This window comes from Rhinolophus ferrumequinum, chromosome 21, assembly GCF_004115265.2.
Source record: "Rhinolophus ferrumequinum isolate MPI-CBG mRhiFer1 chromosome 21, mRhiFer1_v1.p, whole genome shotgun sequence".
Taxonomy (NCBI): domain Eukaryota; kingdom Metazoa; phylum Chordata; class Mammalia; order Chiroptera; family Rhinolophidae; genus Rhinolophus; species Rhinolophus ferrumequinum.
This window is the reverse complement of record NC_046304.1, coordinates 16745351-16768120: the sequence shown is the minus strand read 5'-3', so window position 1 is coordinate 16768120 and position 22770 is coordinate 16745351. Positions and strand designations below refer to the sequence as shown.

General features: G+C 48.9%; 3 protein-coding genes across 5 annotated transcripts in view; 2 read left to right on the top strand and 1 right to left on the bottom strand.

Annotated features, from left to right (window-relative positions):
- Window positions 1-1615: 1615 nt before the first annotated feature.
- Window positions 1616-9431, top strand: RFLNB (refilin B). 2 transcript variants are annotated; one of them, XM_033090977.1, is made up of 3 exons: window positions 1616-1951; window positions 4722-4831; window positions 6552-9431. In XM_033090977.1, exons 1-3 carry the CDS (start codon window positions 1736-1738, stop codon window positions 6880-6882), a joined length of 657 nt encoding a protein of 218 aa, XP_032946868.1. In that variant the 5' UTR covers window positions 1616-1735; the 3' UTR covers window positions 6883-9431. The 2 variants fall into 2 exon arrangements, with proteins under 2 accessions (XP_032946868.1, XP_032946869.1); XM_033090978.1 differs by lacking the exon at window positions 1616-1951 and adding an exon at window positions 2948-3302.
- Window positions 9432-15708: 6277 nt separating this feature from the next.
- Window positions 15709-22770, top strand: part of RPH3AL (rabphilin 3A like (without C2 domains)) — a 157038-nt gene continuing 149976 nt past the window's right edge. Inside the window, exon 1 of the mRNA XM_033090070.1 lies at window positions 15709-16429. The gene's annotated coding sequence lies outside the window, so the exon portion shown is untranslated. The remainder of the gene's footprint in view (window positions 16430-22770) is intronic.
- C21H17orf97 (chromosome 21 C17orf97 homolog) lies at window positions 17379-21952 on the bottom strand. Of its 2 annotated transcripts, none has more exons than XM_033090081.1 (2): window positions 21664-21952; window positions 17379-19444 (listed from the first exon to the last, which is right to left on the bottom strand). In XM_033090081.1, the coding sequence occupies exons 1-2, from the start codon at window positions 21860-21862 to the stop codon at window positions 18951-18953; spliced, it is 693 nt and encodes a 230-aa protein (XP_032945972.1). In that variant the 5' UTR covers window positions 21863-21952; the 3' UTR covers window positions 17379-18950. The 2 variants fall into 2 exon arrangements, with proteins under 2 accessions (XP_032945972.1, XP_032945973.1); XM_033090082.1 differs by having other exon boundaries at window positions 17379-19441.

The window sequence follows — 22770 nt, the reverse complement described above, 5'->3', positions numbered from 1 at the left end:
CCCTCCAGGGCACCGAGTCCCAACAGACCACCAACAGACCGCCCTTTCCACAACCCCAGGAAACACTTCAATTCTTCCCGTGATGCCCTGGGTTGGGGTAACCTGGAATGTCCAGATGGTGGGATCAACAGATGTAGGGAGGCATAGCCATATCGTTTGCCCAGCCTCTAAGACGCACAGCTTACAGTATGTCCTTGCACTAATCATTAATCCAGGACTGTGATTCTGTAATCACAGGCCCTAATGAAGGAACGACCTGCCAGCACACATGTACCAGGTTTTATTCTCCATGGAGCATACGATCTAAGGCAAGCTGCCTTGTACGAACTGTGTGAAGTAGGTCAAGTCAAATCCTTTCTCTATTTCCTTACCTGAAAAAGGAGTGAGGAGGGTAGGACGGTTCAACTTTGCCAGCAGACCTCTAATATCTACCCACTCTAAATTCTGACTTGAACAGGTCACAAGTAGGACAAGTTTCCTTTGTTCTTGCCAGGACATAGACTGCGCTGCCATTATGGGGCACGCACAGAGCCCACCTCTCATCTAGCCAGGAATTCTCCTCGCCCCCAGGCACGCCTCCTCTTTAGAGCTGGTACTTGTGGGTTAGGTCTGGGCACAGCTCCAGGGTGAGGCTCTCAGCTGAACACCCATCAAAATCCCCCAGGTTAGGGTGGCTGGTAGGGGGTGGGGACTTCCTATCCTTACTGCTAATCATGGAGGTCTCTGTGAGAAAAAGTACTAGACTGTGGACAGCCAATTCTACAGCTGGCAGCTACTGAAAACAGTTCCCACTCAGATAAGGCCTCACACTAAAAAGGAGGGGAGGAATCCCCAGTCTGGTTTCTAGACGGGAACTCCTATGAGTGAAAAGCTGTGGCCCCCGACCGGGAGCCCTTGGCTTTTCAGACAGCCAGAGGGCAGCCTGCGGAGCTGGATGTTTTCCGGGTCCCAATCAGAGCCCACCGGACTTTCCCCGACCAGTGTGGCCATAGCCTGTTCAGCTGAGCACTCAGGCCAGGCAGTGATGTGTCCCTGTGGGAGTCCCCTGAGGATACACGGAGTAGGCCCTCTTTTCCTGCGGGGCAGAAACGAGAGCCAGAGGCTGACTTGAGAGCCCGCCCTGCTGAGCCAAGAGGCGGCTGGAGCCATATGAAGCGCATTAACTATTAATAATTTCCAGTTGTTTGCTTGCTGGGTTCGGCCGGCTCCCCAAGCCTCTGCAGGCCGGGGCTCTGCTCTGGCTCCCCCAGGCCGTCAGGGCTCGAGATACGAGCGCCTGTCGGGCCCTGCTGGCATAGGGCGAGGAGACAGGCGCGGTCAGGGGTCCCAGGCGAGCGGGGTCTGGTGTCTACTTGCAGCGGGGCCGAGGGCCGGACGGCCCTGGACGGGGAGCCGGACGGGGACCTCAGCGAGGCCCACCCGGCGCCCCCGGCGAGCTGCGATCCAGCGCTCGGGGCGGGCTGGGCGGCCGGCGGAGAGCAGCGCGGGCGGCGCACAGCGGGAGCGCAGCGGCCCCTGGCGCCCGGCCGCACGGCTCTGCCTGCTCGGGGCGGCCCGGCGGGCGGGGCGGAGGACGGAGGGCGGGCCCGGGTGCGGCAGCCGGCGAGACCCGGACGGCGCGCGGGCGGCGGGCAGGCAGGCCGGCCGGGCGGGCAGCGGCCCTGGCCCGCGTCTGCGCCCCTCGCGTCCCTCGCTCGCCCGCGGACCCTGCTCCAGCCCCGCCACGCGCACAGCCATGGTAGGCCGGCTGAGCCTGCAGGATGTGCCCGAACTCGTGGACACGAAGAAGAAGGGCGACGGCGTCCTGGACAGTCCGGACTCGGGGCTGCCCCCCAGCCCCAGCCCCAGCCACTGGGGGCTCGCGGCGGCCGGGGGTGGTGGCGGCGGTGGGGAGCGCGCGCCGCCACCCGGGGCGCTGGAGCCCGACGCGGCGGCGACCCCCGCGGCCCCGGTGAGTGGCCTCGCACTGGCCCCTTCCCTCCCTACCCCACCCGCAGCCGGGCCTCGGGAGACCACCAGCCGGTCGTGCGGTCCCGCTCGAGGCGTGCTGTCGGCATCGCCACCGGTCGGTCGGGACGTCGTGGCCATCGGCGGGAGACCAGGGCGGGAGCGCTGCGAGAGCCTGGCCAGCTGGAGCCGGTGGCTGGAAAATTGTCATCGCCTGGGAGGCGCGGGTGCCCCGGGAGAGGCGAGCCGCCGCCTCCTCCCTTCGGGGTGGCGGCCCCCGGGGCTGGCAGGCTGTGGCTCGGCCACATTCCGGCCCGGGTCTGGCGGGAGGGGGTCCCGGGACTCCGGAGGGGAAACCTCAGCCTTTCCTGGGAAATCTCAGCCTTTCCTGTACTGAGAGCCAGCACTCCCGGGCTTTGCCCCCCGCCGATGGCGGCTCCCAAGGGCCTTACCCCTACGGGATGGTCTTGGGGAGAGAGGTGTGTCCCAACTGCCCAGCTCCCCAATTCACCGAGCAAACCGGGCCAGCCTTTGGGGACTATGTTAGTGGTCTTGGAGGGGCGTTTTGAGAAGGGTCTCCCCATGAGCCTCCTGAGGGCCCCCTTTGTCCTGTCACCTAACCCGTGTCTGGCACATGATGGGTGGAAGGCGTTAGGTGGGTGGAAACTTTAAAGAATGAATCCTTTTATTTTTTTTTTTTAAAGTTTTATTTAAAGGAAAACACCAAGTCTCTTTTGTCTTAGGAATCACTCAGGTGGTGGTGTTTATTGCCTTTACCTAGAGCTCAGGGGAGGCCACATCCTGTCTGTAGTCAAAGCTCAGAGCAGGGCTCTCAGCCCACGCCTTCCCCCTTGTGGGTGGGTGTGGGTGTTTACAGCCCTCTCCCCTGGGGTGACGTAGTCAGTGGCAGCTGCCACTCCTTAAGGACCCACGCACTTTGGTGGTGCGTGGAATTCTTGACCCACTGACCCTGTCTCTCAGTGGCCATCAGTGCATTCTCTCATGTCCATTGGAAGGCAGCGCTCATTTCAACTTGGCCTTCAGAGCCCTGTCCACCTGGCCCTTTCTCGCTTCATCTTCTGCATCCCCTGACCGCAGGCTGGTGCTTCTGATGCTGCTCTTTCCACCTGGCAAGCCTTTTTTCCCTCTAAGCCCATCCCCTCCTACCTCTCCCAAAGCCCTGCTGGCCTGTCAATGCCCAACTTATCACCTCCTCTGAGAAGTCTTCCTTGATGTTTCCCAGAGCCATGAGGGAGTCTGTGGCTTCATGCCCGTTCCCGAGTGGCACCCTTTTTCATGCATCGGTTATAACTCCTGCCACCCCCAGCCTGCACCTGGAACAAGGTGTGTGCTCGGTGAGTGTCTGTTGTGTGGGCAGGATGAGGGAGCAGAGAAAGCAGCGTCAAGAGAACCGACTGCTTGTGTGGATACCTGGACGAAGGCTGTAGAGTGAATGTTGGAGAGTTGCTTCCTGCTCATGGTGGCTGTGTCATCGTCAGTTCCCAGGACTGTCTAGAAGGTGCCCCCTAGGTTGGGGAGTGTCCAGCAGCCAGAGAGCTGAGGGCAGTGCAGGGCCCACTGTCCAAACTTGGGGGCTGTTTCTGAAAGCTCTGCAGTAGGCAGTGCCCACACTTTACCCCTCTCCCCGCCGCTGACTTTTGTTCTCAACCACAGCCCCTCCCCCTACCAGAGCTTATGAAACAATTCACCAGGGCCCTCTCCGTCTCCCAGACCTATTCCGGTCCCCTTTGGCTTTTGCATTTTCACCTTATACCTCCACTTGACACCTTGTCCTGGTAACATGATAAGAGTTTCAGAGTCAACTTTCTGGAAGTGTCTGCTTCCTTCTCTGTCCTGGCAGATGTGGGGATGTGCCAGCTCCATACCTGGCCCATGTGGAGATCCTTCTCTCAATTAGGCAAAGAAAATGACGGATCCCCAGGAAACCCTGGAATCCAAAGGGCTGCTCTCTATTGCTCACTTAACACAGAAGCCCTGATTCCAGTCAAATCAGGTGAAAACTAGCACCTGTGTCTAGGATGGAGCTGTCTCTTACGCAGGCTGCTTGATGAATCAGAAAGTCAGAAGCTTGGACCAGGCTGGAAGCTGGTTAACCTCTAGGCATGTGATGACGTGGGGAGCGTTGTGTTCATCTTACTAGTGAGGTTATGGATTCCTCCATCTTGGTTGGGTGTTTGTCCTCCCCAGAGACAGAGGAGGTGGGGGAAGTGGAACTGAATCTGCAGTGTAAAAAAAAAAACTCCCTGGTAGAATTATTTTGTTTTGGCCTTTTCTAAAGTGTTGCTGAGACAATGATAGGGTTGGGGGTACATAATTGAGGGTTCTGGTTAGTGGCGCCCCAGTTCAGCGAGGTTTTCTGACTGCCTTGCCGCGAGATGACGCAACAGCCCCCAGGTCTGGCCACGATGATGACACTGAACTTGCATTTGTTTCCTCTTTTCTACCTTTCACAGAACCTCAGTGTGGAACAGGCACCCCTTAAGTGTGCAGATAAGGTCTCAGAGGACATGTAAATGTGGCCCTTGTGAGGGCACACGGCACGTTCATGAGAGACCTGGGATTCAAACCCAGACCTTTCAGGTCCCTATCCAGTGCCCTTTCCATGCTGTGGGTCAGCCCTTCTCTGGCATCATTCCCGGGCTGGCAGGAGACACACAAGTCATGGTTGGCTCTTCACCTGGAAGCACAGAGCCAGGATCTTCTGTGGGGGATACATCGGCTTGACCTGTGGTCTGTATTCTCCATCCTTACAGAATCCAGCTTCTCTCCCCACCCCGCTGGCTTCCGCCTGCACACCAAGGTTATGCCCCCTGTCCTTTGGCGAAGGAGTGGAGTTCGACCCCTTACCACCGACGGAAGTAAGGTAAATATAACAAGCTCTGATTGTATTTTATTTTTTAAAATTTAATTTTTTTATCCCAGAAATTAATGCTTGTTATTTTTAAACAAATCAGTTCATCACAGAAGTATACCAAAGGCTAGTCATAATTTTGTGGGTACTCTCTTAGATTTTTTTCTACATCCTAACCAATTAAATATTATAGACACATTTTAAAAGTAAAAACGAGATCATGTTACCATAAAGTCCTACAACTTGCTTTTTTTGCACCTCATGTCATGGCCACCAGATCTTAAATTTTCTAATAAAGTAATTCCTCTTTTCAAAAGTGGCTCCCCCCATTTCCCCATCCCCACCCGACCTCCCACCCCTGCTTCAAGGTGCTGTCACCTTGTTTTATGTTATAATTTCACTGGGCAAGTACCATTCTTCCTTTGGGAATTATCGTATCCAGGATTATCTGGGAGCAGAGATTTACTGAGAGGCTCTGTTCAAGATGTGTCTTTTTAGAGAAAGGAATTTTACTTTTGGGACCTGGTGGTTTTATAGCTGGAGTTTCAGTTGCCTTAACACAAAGGGCCCTTTGACATGGAACAAAGGAGGCTCACCATTTTGAAGGTGAGCAGTTCAGCCCTTTATTCCTGCAGAGCTTGTATTTTGAACAAAATGAGGACATGACCTCATGACATTAGCTTTCACTAGCCTCTTACCTACTTGCCCAAGGAGAATAGGCGTTTCTGTCCAACTCACTGAAAAGAATGCTGCTTCTTACTTCCTGACCGTGGGTAGGGGCTGATGAGGGCAGTGTTGTCAGACGTGTTTATATGTGATGCTTGTATATGTTTTAGTATCAATGAAGCGGTAATAATGATACAGTAAAATGAATTAATACTCTTCTTACATAAAAAAAAAAAGTAAACCCCAAATTACGAAAGGACTTTAAAAAAATAAAGTAGCTGCTGGATGTTGGGTTATTTTATGGAAATCAAGAAGACTGTAATTGGCTTTGATTGATAAGGTCAGGTCTTGGAGTCTCTCGGTTTGAAGGGTCTCCAAACCGAAGGCCCAGGTGGACCAAGTAATAGTACTTGGTATCGCCGAGCATTCAGAACCAGCATCTAGGATTTCTGGGTTCCTTCATCTTCCCACTAAAGAGTTGACTGATCACTTTAGGAAAACAGAGAAACAGTTCACCCTCAGTGTGGCATTAGGATCCACCTTGCTATACAATAATTATCATCAACAGCACTTGCTGTGTTAACGCTCTGCCCAGTTATTCTTGGGCACCTTTTACAGAAAGAGGAAACTGAGACTTGGAGAAGTTAGAAGTTAAGTTAGTTAAGTAACTCGACTGAACTCCCATAGCGTAAGTGACTGGGCATAGACTCCAGGCACCGCTGCCCGCAGTGAGAGGCAGTGAGTGCAAGGTAAACTCTAGAGCCTTGTACACCTGTATTTAAATTCCAGCCCCACTGGGATTTAAATCCCTCACTCCCACTGTGACCTTAACCGCTGCACCTCGATTTCCTCTCCCAGCGTCGTTAGGACCATTACATTAGATCCTGGAAGTAAAGTGCTTCGAATAGTACCACACAGTAGGTGCTTCATCCACTCTATGCTGCTTCTGACTAGCGTGGACACATCTCAGAGTTTGTACCCCACGAGAGGTTCAAGGTCACAGTAGGGACCCCTATTCCCCTAGCTCAGAGGAGCGGCATCATGCTGCCTTCCCTCTCCCGCCCAGGTACACTTCCTCGGTCAAGTATGACTCAGAGCGGCACTTCATTGACGACGTCCACCTGCCCTTGGGCCTGGCCATGGCCTCCTGCAGCCAGACGGTCACCTGCATCCCCAATTGCACCTGGCGCAACTACAAAGCCGAGCTGCGCTTCGAGCCCCGTCACAAGGCCACCCGCTTCCTCAGCACCACCATCGTCTACCCCAAGTTCCCCAAGACCGTCTACACCACCACCCTGGATTACAACTGCCGCAAGACGCTGAGGAGGTTCCTGTCCAGTGTGGAGCTCGAAGCCACAGAGTTCCTGGGCAGTGATTACCTCTCAGATGAGTGCTGACTCAAGCAGGCTGGGTGGGGCTGGACCAGCTCTTCCGCTGCCCTGGCCAAGCTGGGCCACACCGCCCTTGAGTGTCACTCATGCCCCCAGGAGTCTAATCTAGAGATACCTCTAAGCCCAGTATGGGGAAGAAAAAAAATGTCACGGCATCTTACAATAATTAAGAGAATTTGGTTCTTAAAAAATGTTCCAATTGTTTGTAAAAGGAGTGTATTTCTAGTTTGCTGCTGCCTCGTTTCCCCCAAAGTCTCAATTGGATGAGAAAATAAAAAAGACAACTAGAGCAAAAGGAAAACGGCCACAATTTGAAATAGGGAGGGAGGGGAGAGCTTCTCTTCCATTGGTCAGTTTGTCTGAGGAAGAGCGTGGAAAAAGTCTCTGGAATGGAAAAAGTGAGTTTTGAGAAATTTCAGCGCCGGGTGTCTTCACTGCTGTGAAAGTGGTGCTAATTCAGTAAGTTGTGACACCCAGATGGGTTCAATCTGTGGAGAGTTGAGTTCCATTCCATTTTTTATTTCCATTTCCATTTCTATTTCCTGTTAACCAAAACACTTGGAATTCTCTAAATCTTTTTCATGACATCGAAAAACCCCAAACTGCAATATATAAGATGCTTTTTTAAAAAAGAAAGAAAAGGTTCATCCTGTTTTCACCTCTTCGAGAGGGTCAGGTCAACCGGTGGCTGAGTTTGGGAGCAATGGCTTCCGTTCCAGTTCCTTCCACTGGTTGCTTCTGAGCTCAGGCCCTGGCAAAGCGCCTCGCACCCTTGGCATCTGGTTATGTCTCTACAGGCTTGTGTAACTCTCCTGATATGTGTTTTGGGGTTTCCAAATACTTTCCTATTTTTTTCATAAGGCAAAACATAGCAGAGACACACGGCATTTTCTTTTGAGAGAAATGGCACTTTAAAAGAAGGCTAAGGAACAGTGCTTTTGGGGACTCCACGAGGCGGGTGTCACTCACGATGGGAACAGGTGGCTGGCCACACCGAGGACCTGACAACATCTGTCTGTGTTTCAGGTGACGTGCTTCATCTGGATGGGGGTCCTCTCCAGGGACCCTGGGTCAGCTGCTCTTAGGACTTTGATCGTGTCACCATTGCAGGGGAGTCTGTCAGTGCCTTAGGTCGAAGCCCAAAGCAAGGAAATTGCCTCCCCTCCTCCCCCAGGGGAAGCAAAGGTAAACTCAAAATGGGGAATGATGTCACAAGTCCAACCCCAAACCTGCGTGCTGTTGTCACGGTCTACGTTTAAGTTTTCAGTTTCATGTAAGTGACACTCATGGCGTTAGGTGTGAAATGAAGAAACTTTGTGAATTCAGCTGAACTGGCCTCCAAAGCAAGGCCGGGCCTGGGCCAGGAAGCTGTGGTGGGCCACGCTGTCTCTGGCTCCACCCACTGCCCGCCCTGCCTCACCCCAACCCGTACTTCTTCCTCCTGCCAATCCTTGAGGTTTTTGAGTGAAGCAAGTGGCAGATGGCTTTTTCTCTTCCAATACTGGAAAGAACAAATTGTGAATATTTCCTCTGCGTACATCCAAATTGTGTCAAGGGCTTAGGGGTTACTGAGTACTGTAAGCTCAGACTCCCGCTATATTTCTGGGTTTCTGTTGACGGCTTCCATCTGTCCCGAAAGCAGAATTGATGGCTCTCTGGTTACCCTGGAGCCACAGCAGGGACTTTTGTTCCGATGAGAGCAGGTGTGATGATAATCACGCTCATTGAAAGTCATTGGAGGCCTATAGAGCCAAATTGTCTTCCGATTTAACAACGTTTAGTCTGCCGTGCTCCTAACTGATTGGACGTGTCTCCTCAGTGGAGCCTGCACTGGGCTGGACAGTCCTGAGTTTGCCGTGCTGAGACTTAGTGGAGACCCCTCAGAGGGGCACTCGGGGACCTTGTCGTCTCCTTAGTCAAGCAGAACAACAAATTCTTCCTCTGTTTGGAAGAGTACATGTCACGGCATTTGTCGATAAAAATAGATTTTTCTCTCTGATTCCCTAATCTTGTCATTTAAGACAACTAACTGGTAAATGTAATTTTTAAATTATGTTAAGAGAATTCCCAAGGCTTTGGTCTGGCCCCATGGGGGCACTTGAATGAGCTCAGAACATTATCCTGGGCAGCAAGACACGAGAGGCAAGTGCCTGAGAACAGCACCGACCTTTGATCACAGCAAGGTGCTGAGACGTCCATATGAGATTTTGTTTTAGGGGGATTGGGTTAAGTCCAGGCAAATCATTCTAGGTGTGGAGAAAATCTGAACTATATCAGTAAAGTAAGTAGAAGTGAGTGATTGTGAATGTGTAATGCTAATGGAAAAGCAGGTTTTATTTTAAGTTATTCACTAGGGAACCAACTTTAGTTCTTTCTAGTCCTTTTTCTTCAAACCTGCTTGGCCGCAAGTTGCAGGAAAGGAAGCACGTGAAGATACCTTGGGACACTTCAGGGTAGAAAAATGACATCGATCAGTGGTGGAGTCATGTTTGTTTGTAAGGTGGAAACAATGGTTTTTTAAAACTCGCTCATTAAAAACCAAACATTCCTAAGTGTACCTGGGAGATGCAGTTTGCTTATGAATTAAAAAGTCTCTTTTTTCGTCTGTTAAATTATGGCTTTCATGTAATAAGAATGATTGTATTTTCAGAGAAAAACTGTTTTCTTTTCAAATCCAGACCTTTTAAAAAAGAATGATCACTTTTTCACTTGACACTTCCTGTTTCTAACCTTAGGAAATTCAGAATAGTATTTAACAAAAACTATTTTTTAAATTTGTCTTTGACAACTGTCCCACTCCATTTTGCTTTGTGACTTCTTCATTTAACAATAAATTATCTAAACAACAACAACTTAGAGATGCCTCTCTTTTTAAAGTAAAATTGTAAGTGTTTTGGTTAAGAAAAATGAGAAAAACAGCTCCTCATCTGGAGAAATTTTAAAATGTGATTGTATTTTAATTGTATAAGCACTTCTGTTTAGAATATGCCTTCCCCTGGGGGGACGAGATTTCCAAGGGGTTCCTGGGCACAGAGAGTTTTAAGGAATTGGGTCCCAGATTCACTGTGTACTCTTTCCTCAAACCCACCTGCCCTGACAAAGTAGCTGTAAGTGATGATTTCAGACCTGTCCTCCTTTCCCAATCTCCCCTTACAAATTTCCTTTCTCCCACTTTGCAGAAGACACACATGCCTTAGTCCAGGGGTGTCCAAACTGCGGCCCGCGGGCCAACTGCGGCCCGCAATCCATTGTTAATTGGCCCGCAGCAAATTCCAAAAATATATTTAGTTTTCTTAAATAAACCAGGTGAGGCAATACGTACTTCACCTTGAGTGAGTGGCCGCCTGTTGTGTATTTTACCACATATGGTCCTTGGTAAAAAACGTTGAAAAAAGTTTGGACACCCCTGCCTTAGTCTAACTCATCCTTAATTTTATTGTGGGGCATTGCTCTGGGATGGAAAAATCTGTAGGTACTAGACAAAGGAACACTTAGAGACGTCAGTGTCTGGGCGCCAGGACCCCACTATAGGACTTCGTGTCTATCAGCGTCTTACACATAATTTTGTCAAGGATCAAGTATGGTGGCGGAAGCAAGTTTGGCCTGTGTGGGGAAGTTCTCACAAGGCAGTTGGAATGATGGACATTTTTCATTTAATACCCACGACATCTCTTCAGTCTCGGACTATTGTCTTCCCTGAGGGAAGCAAAGAAAGGATGGATAAGAGATACTGAAAGTGGAGGCATTTTAGTTCACTCAAGCATCAAATCCCTGGTGAGGCTCTGTGCCTTATCTGTTAGTCTTTGAGTTGCGACTCAGAAATAAATATGTCCCAGGAAAGCATATTATCATTCCTATATATTTTTTAAAAGCCAGTCTCTTTTTAACAGAACTTAAGTCTAATTTGGTTGATTGGGATGACAACGAGGGCTAATAGTGCCGATAAAGTGATAGGGTATAAATTTTCCGTAAAATGAATGGGCTAGCCAGCCGTTCCAAGGTTTTGTTGGAAAAATATTTAAATTGTGTAAGGTTAAAGTTATAATAATTGTGTGTGTATAGAGAGAGGCGAAAGTGTGTTGAAACTAATAATGTTTCAATCTTCCCCTGAAAAATACCTTTCTGAGTATATCAGATTAAGCTGGTGCCCTCCGAAATAAAAGTAGTAGGTATAATTAATAATACGATAAATCTTAGGAAGGCTTTTTGGTATACTTCTCAGAAATTTAAGAAGTGAATGACTATTGATTAGGTAATGAATCCTTCTGCAAGGAATGCCTCTTTTCAAAATGAAATTCTAATAATTTGATTTTAGAGTAAAATCACTATCAGGTGGTTTGTTTCTGTTACTGTTTCCCAGCGTGCTTTCTGTGGAGTAAAATAAGGTTCCATGATCGAATAAGTTTGAGGAAATGAAAAGCTGACCAATGCTAAATGTATTTATTTCATGGCTCCTTGGATCCTTGCATTTATCAGCTTTTGCTGCATAACCACCACCACAAAAAAGTCACAGTGGCACGTGGAAGTCAGCATTTATTTTTTGCTTACAAGTTTACAGTTCGCATAAGACAGTTCTGCCCAAGGCTGGGTGTTGAGTTTAGGTTTGTTCCTCCTGTCTCTGAAGCAGGCTAGGGAAGTTACCTGGGGCACGTTCTTCTCATGGAAGAGATCAAAAGATCCCAGCGGAGCAAGTAAAAACATACAATACTCCTTAAGTTCAGCACTGGCACCCTGCTACCCATTGCCTGTGATCTATTGGTCAAAGGCAGTTGCATGATCAAAACTAACATCAGCGAATCAGGGAAGCGTACTTGCCCCATGGGTGTGGGGAGAAGAAGTGAGTATTTGCTGTCCGTATTCAAAGCTACCATATTTGCTGTCACATATTAAACGCTACCAAAGCTTTCAATATGTTAATGTGCATTGAGAAGCTTCAAAAGCGAAAATCTAGTACATAGCATTTTCCAAATTCATTGAGCCAGAGAACCCAAGAGCATTTCATAGGACCAATTAAACTGACAAAAGACAGATTACTGGGAGAAAAGGCACACCTATTTTATTGATGTTAATATTTTTGCGTTCATGAGGGCTTCACAGAAAAGAACTGAAAACTCAAAGAAGCAGTTAGACTTGGGAGCTTACATACCATTTTAACAAAGGGTGATAAATTGAGGAGACATGACTAGACAAAGAAAGGAAAGGGGGGCCGATAAATTGTGGGAAAGTGACTAGGAAATATATTGGGGCAACTAATGGAAGATAAGGATGATTTTAGTGAGATCTGTTTATGCAGACTCCTCTTAGTGCTGGCTCTCTGTCTCCGCTGAAAGAGTTGCTCTTATCACATTCACAAAGGGAATGTATGCCCCGCTTTTAAGTTCTTTAAGCAAAGAACTTTTCCTACATCTGTTGATTCTCTAGTTGCCTTCAGCTCCAAATATACCAAAGTGGCGTATTTTGGAGTGACGTATTCTGGACCCCTTCACATGACCACCTGGGTTCAAATCCTAGCTCCATCTTTTATTAGCTCTGTGACCATGAGCAAATCCCCTAAATTCTCTGTAAAATGGGGGTAACAAGTTCTTTTCTTTTTCTCCCCCTTCTTCCACCTCCCCCTCCCCAACTCTGGTTCAAGCCCTTGTTTCTCAGTCTAGTTGTGTAGGACACAGCTCCCTGGCCCATGCTGGTGTTATGAGCCTTGCGCTCCCCTCAGCTGAGGCAGTCAGTTGCCAGTTGTCAGTAGGCTGCTCACAGCAGCTCACGGCAGCTCTCACTGGCTGCCGGCCGATCATGGCAGCACACGGCAGCCCACGGCAGCACACGGTAACCCACGGCAGCACACGGTAACCCACGGCAGTACTCAGCAGCTCACACCAACCTCCGGCTGCTCATGGCAGCCCAGCTCCAGGGAGAGCAGTTGTTCACAATCTTAGCTGTGGAGGGCGCAGCTCACTGACCTATGTGGGAATCGAACCGGTGACCCTGGCATTAGGAGCAGGGCGCTCCAACCACCTGAGCCACCGGGCTGGCCCCTGGTTATTTTCTCATAGAGATGTTGTGAGGATTATATGAGTTAATACACATGAAGTGCTTAGAACAGTACCTGGCATGCGTTAAAAGCTATACGTGTTTATTGTTTTAGTTATCTTTTGGCTTGTAATTTCACTTCCAAGAATGTACCCAAAGCACTGGAAAATTGAACTAAAATGTGCATATAAGGATGTTCCTTGCAAAGTTGTTTAGAATAGCCAAAAAAAAAAAAAAAAGGAAACCAAGTAAATGTCCACAAATTGGGATTGAATAAATTGTGTGTACAATGAAATACTAGGCTACTAGGCAACATTACAAAGTATGATGTGGATGTCAGTTTAGTGATTTGGAAAGATATCTGTCTATATCTTTAAGAGAACCATTAACAAACAATATGTGTATTTTTACATGATTAATTTTGTTTTCCTGTATGTAGATACATGATAGAAAAAGACTGGCAGGATGGATACCAAACAGATGAGACTAGCTCTCTGAATAGAGGGACTATTACGTGTTTTAAAAACTCTTTTTTGCATATCTGTGTTTTGTAATTTGTCTGTAATACACATGCATTTCCTGTATAGTTTGCAAAGTAAAACCTGAGCATAAAACTTTGTACAGCTTTCTGATGATTTACGTGTAGAGAAACCAGGGAGTTAAATGGTTAGTCTGTCCCTTAGACCTTAGGTTGAAGAACTGTAACGAGTCAGATTTTACCCTATTTGCAAGCTAACCAGTTAGCCTGCCACATTTTCATGGATGTTGGCTAAAGACATGAGACTCTTGGGTCAGAGACAAAGGACAGTTTATCTGTCACTGCAATCTCTAGAGCATCAGCATTGGTGCAGGTTTCAAGCCTTCATTCATTCCCACAGAGGAATGTGAAGAGGGCCAGGTGGCACTGGGACATAAGAGGTCGTGTTACAGGGGAGGAACTCTGAACTTCGGAACTGGAATCTTCCATAATAAGTAGTGAGCACATCTGCCCCATGCTCTGCAGGGAGACACTCCCTACCTTCCAAAGCTGTTCGTCAGACCGACGTCCTTCAGAAGAGTCTGGAACAAAGGTGACTTTCCTTACAAGATGTGCAGACATATGAGAGACATGGGGGGAATATTTCCCAACAACCAGAGCGTCTCAGATGTTAATGGGCATATGAGTCACCCAGAGATCTTGTTAAACTACAGGATCAGATTCAGGAAGTCTGGGGTAGGGACGGAGAGGCAGCTAACAAGAGACTTTCTAACAAGCTCCCGGCCGTGTTGGCGCTGCTGGCCCCAGGCCCACATTTTGAGCAGGGCGTTAGGCACCACGCTAAATACCGTGGGCAGTAGTTGCCGGCCACAGTGCCGGCCTGGGGCATTGTGATTAAGTGGGGACGAGTGAGTGAGGTGGAACCCTTCCTAAACCCTTCCCAGGGATGATCAGACGTGGACTTGTCAACCATTTCAAAGGCTGGATTTGACCATGAACAAGTTTCTGTGGGTCAGGAATCTGGGGGTTACTTAGGAGGACACTTCTGGTTTAGGGTCTCTCACAGGCTGTAATCAAGGTGTCACTTGGCGGGTGTGGACATCTTAAGGCTTAATTGGGGTAGACCTGCTCCCAAGCCCACTCATGTGGCTTTGGGCAGGAGACAGCCATTCCTTGCCACATGGGCCTTTCCTTAGGTGGCCCACAACATGGCAGCTGGCTTCCCCCAGGACAAGAGTCCTGAGAAAGGGAGAGAAAGAATGTGTGCCGGATGGAAGCCACAGTCTCTCTCTCTCTCTCTCTCTCTCTCTCTCTCTCTCTCTCTCTCCCCCCCCCTTCCTCCGTCCCTCATTAATAAATGTTATTTTGAGGGCAGTGTCAGGTTTACAGAAAAATTGAGCAGAAAGAAGTGCGCTTTCCCATACACTCCCCCAACCCCACCAGTTTCCCATTATTGAAATCTTGCATTAATGTGGTACTGATGAGCCAATACTGACACATTATTATTAATTAAAGTTCATAGTTTAGGAGTCACTCTTAGCATTGTACATTCTGTGGGTTTGCACAAATGTGTAATTCTATGTATCCACCATGAGGCACCACATAGAATAGTTCCGTCCTTTTCCTGCCACCTGTATTCCACAATCATCCTTCCGTCAAACACAGTGTCTTTTCGTAACTTCATCTTGGAAGTGACATTCCATCACATTTGTCATATTCTATTCATTAGAGTCAAGAGGTGCCGCCAGGGCTCAAGGGGAGGGTGTGGACACCAGGAGGCAGAGATCTCGGGGAGAAAGGGGAGGGACACATGTACCACACCAATCGACCCAGAACTTGTTCCATCCCTGGATTCGTCTTCCTGCAGAGTCCAGTGGCTATTCATGAGGCTTACACTGTCCCCAAGTCGCCAACCACTGCTGGCTGGAAACCCAACGTCTACTCATGGTGGGAGTGGTTTTTTTTAAAGAGGAAGGGATTTTTTTTTTTTTTAATTGGGGAATATTGGGGAACAGTGTGTTTTTCCAGGACCCATCAGCTCCAAGTCAAGTCACTGTCCTTCAATCTAGTTGTGGAGGGTGCAGCTCAGCTCCAAGTTCAGTTGTCGTTTTCAATCTTTAGTTGCAGGGGGCGCAGCCCACCATCCCATGTAGGAATTGAACCGGCAACCCTGTTGTTCAGAGCTCGCGCTCTAACCAACTGAGCCATCCGGCCACGCCGGGAGTGTCTTATTGAGCTGATCACCCAGGCACATTCTAACTATGTGACCATCCCCAAAGGTTGAAACCCACCCTCTAGGCTCCACCCATACCAGGTGCAAATCATAAACCCAATTATCATTCGTAAACAGTGCTCCCCGGCTGATACTTTCTGTGCCAAAGCAATCCATGGATCCATGGTTCCAGAACACGGTTCATCTTTAGTTCAGATTCCATAGTGTTGGCCAAAGGTCAGTAGTTCTGGAGATATAAGCATGCAGTCAATCCACACCAGTTGAGATTAATTCATGCTGTGCAATCCACCCTCATGACCCTTGATCGGGTTCTTTTAAAAATGAGTCATTCTTCACCTGGAGGCTGATGGACAAATGTCTGTCTACTTAACATCTCTTTAGGGAATCGCTCTGTACTCTGTGTAGGTTCTATATAGATTCTACATCAATCTGTTCAGTACTTTGCCCAGTGGGATTGCTCCTATCTCCCTAGGACTGTGCAGCAAATGCTCCATTTCCGTGGCCAGTGTGATTAGTCCTGTGATGGGCTTATGACCTGTGCCAGGCCAGAGACCTTTTCTGGGATTGATATGGGTACTAGATAGTAACACAGGAGTGACTGTCTTTTTTTTGAAGAACTACGAGGATGTCAGTGACCATCTTGGCAATCCTGTTATGAGAACCTGCCTGACCATGAAGCTAATGCAAGGGAGGCAGAGGCAAGATATGGAGACAAATTCTGATGATACAGTGTGACCTCCTGGATCCAGCCATGCCTGAAGCCACAAGCCAACCCTGGACTGTTGGCTTTATAAGTCAATCACTCCCTTTTGTCGGTAAGCCAGTTTTCACTGGGTTTTCTATTCCTTGTCATTGGAAATACCCTCACTGATACACCCTGGGTGTGATAAATATACTTAAAACTTCGAATCCAGGATGGTTTGAGTTGGAACCATTTCTGTGCTTGTATTAGGTTGGTGCAAAAGTAATTGTGGTTTTTGCAATTATTTTTCTTTTAAACCGCAATTACTTTTACACCAACCTAATAGAAGATTAACCCCTACCTGCTTCCTCTATTTACATCTTAAGTGCAGGCTCCCATTTGGCTCCAGGCTACAAGTAGGCCCTTTCTTGTTTGGCTCAAAGCCCCCGCCCCAGAACACTGGACTCTGAGACCCTTGCTTCATTCCTCCTACATTCTCTCTTGCTCCAGACCCCTGTAACTTGTTTTGTGGTTTATTTGAGTTGTATCTATTGGCCAGCCACTGAAGCCATGTTTCTTTGTGAAGCTGACCCTTTGATGAGGTGAGCGCTACACCATCACCCAGGACAGTCTTTCCAGTGGCCGTGTAGCTACCCCAACCTAAAATATCATTGCTGAAACTTATACTAGATTGAGTGCTTCCTGGGGACCAGGCGCTATGCTAAATGCTTTATGTAATTACTGCATTTGATTTTCACAACATGGAGGTAGATATTTGCATCGGTTTCCAGATGTAGTAACGAAGCCTCAGAGAGGTTAAGCAATTTGCCTGAGGTCACACAGCATAGCAATATGGTAGGAAAGAGATCAGTTCAGCTCTGGTGTCAAAGCCCATAAGTTTCACCACTTTCCCAGAATATCTCATGGCAAAAGGGCGACTACAGGCCTCCCCCGCACCCCGCCCCCATGGGAGACAATGCAGGGCAACCAAGGCATCCTGAGGCTGTTGTGCCCCCACACTCCTCCATGCACCCCACCCCCAGCCTCTACAGTGATCCAGAGCACAGAGGACATGCCCACTCAGCTGCTTCACCCTCTGCCACCTTTACCGTGAAACCTGGGGCATGGGCAAGGTCCCATGGCACATTTCCTGTCCTCCTCCCATGGAGCGACACAAAAGTCCCGTGCCCCTTCACTTGATTCCATGGGTGCTGCTCAGCCTAGACAGTGGGTGACAGGCCTCGGCGCAGGGAGGGCCATTCCCGTCGGCATCAGGGCCCCTGGCGGGCATGCCTGCTAACCTCCTTTCCAGGGGAGGGCAGGACTCTTCCAAAAGCCCCTTTGCTGTACTTTGCCAGGGTGGGGTGGCCAAAATGCGAAACCTCTGTAACTGCCCTTTTTAGGAAGGGTGAGAAGAGGGCTGCTCTGTCAGCGGCGGGAGAGCAGGGACCAAGACGACCGCTTTAAGTTTCACATAAGCTTTCTATGATGTTTTGTGTTGACGTTCAACTTCTCCTGAGGACACTGCATGTTTTTAACTCCTTGGAAGGCAGGGACCTCATCTTACATCTCCATTCTGTGCCTCTCGAGCCCTGTGCAGTGTTGCACACAGGTGGCCAGTGCTACCCGAGACCACCATGGTCCTTGGGACCTTTCAGGCTGCATCTTTGCCCCCACAACTGAGGTAGGTATCTAGGCCCACAGGTGTGGCAGTCCAGAAACACCAGGATATCAACACCCCTGGGCGCAGCCCTAGCCATGGCACACAGGCGGGGTCGGCCTGACAGTGTTTCCTTGTGGGATTAAGCCTCAGTTGCCCAGGACAGAAACTGGTTGAAGAGTGTGCCTGGACAGGCTGTCTTCCCTTCCCTGTATCCTCTCTACTGCTCTTTCCCCCAAATAATGTACGTGCACTTGACTCCTTGTCTCAGGGTCTGCTTCGGGGAGAACACAAAGTAAGGTAGCACACGGCCCTCACTCAGTAAATATTTGTGGAAAGGAAGAATATTCATTTAGGAGAAGTAGTACAGTAGGGCCTTTTTAACGCTCCAGAACTTTGCGTCAAGTACCGTTTGGGGGATGAGGAGAGGATCATATTTATAAGAGAAGCAATATTCCTTTTGGGTCTTCTCATAATCACCTCCCCGGGATGAAGTTCTGGAACTCAGTTATTTTGAAGACCACCTAAGGGCAGGGAGTGTATTTAATTAAAGGAAAAAGTCTCCAGGATATTTGGGGCATTTTCCTTGAGCCCACAGAAACAGGCTGTGTGTGGAGTTTTACCCATGAAATTAGTTTAAGATTTAGAATTGACATAACCTACACACTTTCTCTTTTTTAGGGGGCAGGGGGTTAGACATCTAACTCTGATGAGAAATTAAATAATAGAGAGATGCCAGCTTATTTGAGAAAAAGGAAATCCTGATAAGAACTGCTTCAGTTCAGTTCATTAAATTGCTTATGTTCAGGAAGCATGGCTATCCTGGGCAATGGAGGGCATCTTGGGGAAGGGACAGGTTGACCTCATCAACACACCAGACGTCTGCTTCCTTCAGATGTAGGTCTGATTTCCTTTTATTCTTCTTCTTTTTTAACACATACACTTGAGATAAGGATACATTCATTATAAGCTTGTCAGTATCATGGGTGGATTTTCACTCCGGCAGAGTAGCAGCCAAATCACAGTGCAGGAACTTTGGGGGGAGGTTTCCTTCACAGCCGTGATGGGGGCGGTCAGCCTTGCCTGACGGCTGCCTGCTATTGGTGCCGCAGTCTTTCTCTGAGACATAGGTGAGGTTCTCAGGGGTCTCCTTGGCACAGGGGTCAGAGTGGAAGCCCTTGAGGGCCAAAATCCGGTACCGCTTCCTCCGGTTCAGTTTATATTGGCGAATCCTTTCTTTTTCTGCCTCTGGGTCGTCGAGAATTCCATCCCAACGCAGACTCTCATTGACCTGGTTCGAAAGGTGCTCTTCTATTTCAGCAAAGTGGGGAAAACTTACACTGGAGGAGAAAAAAGGGGTGAGCTTGTTTTCCTCTTTGCCCTGTCTGCGCTCTTGCCTCGGGCTGTGATCTTTGCTGGGACTCAAGACGCCATGAACACATGAAGACAGCTGCTGAGTCTTTAGGCCGAGACTCTGATGTTTATCTGCTGAGCAGATAAGCAGTGTTAGCATTTGGGGTGATGCCTGCTCTCGTTCTGCTTGATGATGATGCCCAAATCACCAAAGATGCGAAGCAGTGGCAGACCCTCCTTACCTAGGGCTTAGGTGGCCCAGCCCACCAGCCTCGTACACACCCACTGGCTATATGCTTTTGGTCAAGTCAGTCTGGGGAGGGAGGAACCATTTATTGAGCATATACTATGAGCCAGGTCCTCTGGATAAAGGCTATGAGCCCTATTTTCCAGGTGAGGAAACTGAGACTCCAAAAGTCTCAGTAACTTGCCAATGTCACATAGCAAGTGGTGGGGCCAGGAGTTGAATGCAGACCGGACTCCCAGAGCCCTGCTCCTCCACTTCCCCTCTCCACAGGCTCACAGAGGTGCTTTTCAGTTCTAGGAGTCTGTGACTACCTCCAGTCTAGACTTCTTCATGATGGAAGAAATGGAGAACAACAGAAAAGCTTCCTACATCTGACTGTGGAAAGCAGTATTATGCCGAGCCAGGAAATACTTCTGCTGTGTGGCTTGTACTGATTTTTTTTTTTACATTAATAACATTCCTGAATTATATAACACACATATAAAACACTATAAGTTATGGTTCTTTCATCAGCGTATCCTATTTTTGGCGAGAGAGAAATTCCCCCCCACACCCAAAAAAAAAAAGAGAAAAGAAAAGAAGAAAAAAAAAATCCTCTTTGACATTTTATAATTCCTATTGCCCGAAAACTATTTGGTGTCCCCTGCTGACAGTATGAGGTACATACCACTGTAATTTCTAGAGTCAGAAGCTAAGCCAAAAAGACAATAAATTTCCTAATTTGGTTTTGCAGACACACATAGGGCTTTTGACCAGCACTCTAGAATTGTTTTATGCCTTTTTATCACGATCCCACCTGAAGAGGTAATTATAATCTTCCCATTGTTTCTTTCCCCAAACTACAAGTTTGACATGGAGAAGGTAGCCACTCCTTCCACTTCCAGTTTGCCAGGGGTACCAGCTCTGCACACAAAGGGCCAGGGTTTGGAAACCCCAGGGCTAGCCACCCTGGAGGTCAGGGCTGCTGTACCAAGATCAATGAGAGCGAAAACCCTGGAGGGGGACCACACAGGTGACAGGGGAGAGTTAGCACTCACAGGCAGGTACATCCTATGTCACTGGTACTCTCTCTTCAGAAAGTGGGTGTTCAGTGCCTTTGTCAGGAAATCAAGGAATTCTATGAGAGGAGTTCAGTGAGATGTAGGGACTTGGTGGGTTTGTGGCAGGTGTTGGGTGTGTATATGTCTGTGACGTGTCCTCAAAAGAGACTGGAGAACCTGCATGCATGTGGTGGTGTGTGTACAGGAACTGTCTGAAAGGGGGTCTATGCATGTGAATGTGTGTGCCTGTGCTTTAGTTTTATTTGGTGGTTATACTGAAATAAGGGGTGTTGTTGAGGGTGTTTGGGATTATACAAGTATGTAGCAGTGACTGGTGTGAGGGTGTGTGTGCTGTCGAAGGCTGGCCTTAGCACATGGGGGTGGGAGAGGACAGGCTGTGCAGGGATAATATCACTTTATATACATTTACTGGGTGTCTACATAACGACTAGAGGCCAGGTGCCCCTCACCAATAAGGGAACCGGGAGGAGCTCTGGGCAGAAGGCAGGAGTCTGCGTTTCTGTGTGGGAGGAGTGTCTACCACAAGTGTTGATAACTTTGGCTTCAGGAAAGTCTGCGTGTGAAGACGAGGGCACCTCTGTAGGACTGCTTGAGATTTCCGTGGGAAGGTATGGATGTGTAGGCCTGCGACTTTCGGCTGAGGGATTGAGAAGTTGAGAGGGGTGTCTGTGTAAAGCCGAGTTCCTGCGTGGGGCTGGGAGGCTCTGTGGGAATAATGCTGGGTATCTGAGAGTGGGGAGTTTCGTGTGGACTCAGGGATGCTGAGCATTCTCGATGCAGGGCTTGGGATTTCTGCTCTTTGGGGAGGGTTTCTGTGCACGTGGATGGTCTGGATGAGCAGGGGTGGGGCATCACTGCGCAGCAGCAGTAAGTGGTATGTGTGGGGAGCGGAGGACCTCTGTTTTGGACTGGCGAGTTTCTGTTTCTGGCCTGAACTGGTCCCCAGGTAGATAGATGGGGGTGTCTGTGAGGGATGGCGGTGGGTGACCTACGAGGAGAATCTCAGGTACGGGAGCTGAGGCTGCCACACTAGCTCTTCCTCTTACCGTCCCTCTTGCCCGACCCCTTGGTCTTTGTCTTCTTTTTTTTCACCTTCCGTTTGGTGGGCTCCAAGCTGCTGCCGGCGATGGGCGGCAGTCTGGACCCCTTCGAGCTTGCGGGGCCGCCCTCCCGGTCTTCCTCGTCGTCCTCGTAGTCGTAGTCGTCGCCGTACCCCGACGCCGCGGCCTCACAGCGGGGGTCCATCCGCCCGCAGGGCCCCCACCTGTGCCAGGGGCAGCCCGAGACCCGCTGCGAATCCCGTGGCCCCGGGTGCGTACTGCCTAGCCAGGGCCACGCGTCTCCATGGCAACCGCGATACACCGCGCGTGCTCAATCCGGAAGCTTCCGCCTAGGTGCCGCCGGAGCACTAGGTGTGCACATGCGTATTTCAGTCTGTTTGACACTGGTGGTTGGCGCGCGTGGGGGAAGCGTGAATAGAGAGATTCTAAATGCTTCGGCTGGCACACGTCTCGTGTACTCTTGTGCTGTATGACACGCTGTTTGTTCTCTCCAAAAGTTTATCTCCCGAGTTCTAGTCTCGTACGTGTACCCTGCCCTTTCAAGCCCAACATGTCCAAAACAAACTTACTTCTCCTCCCTTCTCCATCGCAGTGAACGAAACAGCTGGACCAAACAGGCCAGACACCTGGCAGCTTTCCTTGTCCCCATTCTCTCCCTGCGCCCTCACCTAAGCTAGGACTGACCCCCACGTCTTGAACTTGTGGTTCCCCTCCTAACTGGTCTCTGCTTTCAAATCCTCCCACAAATTCTCTTCCATACAGCGGCTACAATGAACTTTTTAAGACAATTGGATAATGTCACTCTCTTGTTTAAAACCCTCCAGTGAATCTCCATCACAATTCATAATCAAGTTTGAACTGTAGTTTGACTTACAAAGTCTGGTATGATCTATCACCTGCTTTTCTTTCCAGGTTTATCCACCACAAATTGTATTTCCAAAACACAACTGCAATAACATCTCTTATCCCGCACGTTCTTCTAGAATTCTGCCATTCCCACATCAAGAGACAGAGTTTAATTCCATTCCCCTTCAATCTGGGTGGATTGGTTGACTCACTTGTAACCAATTGTATGTAGTGAAAGTGACATGG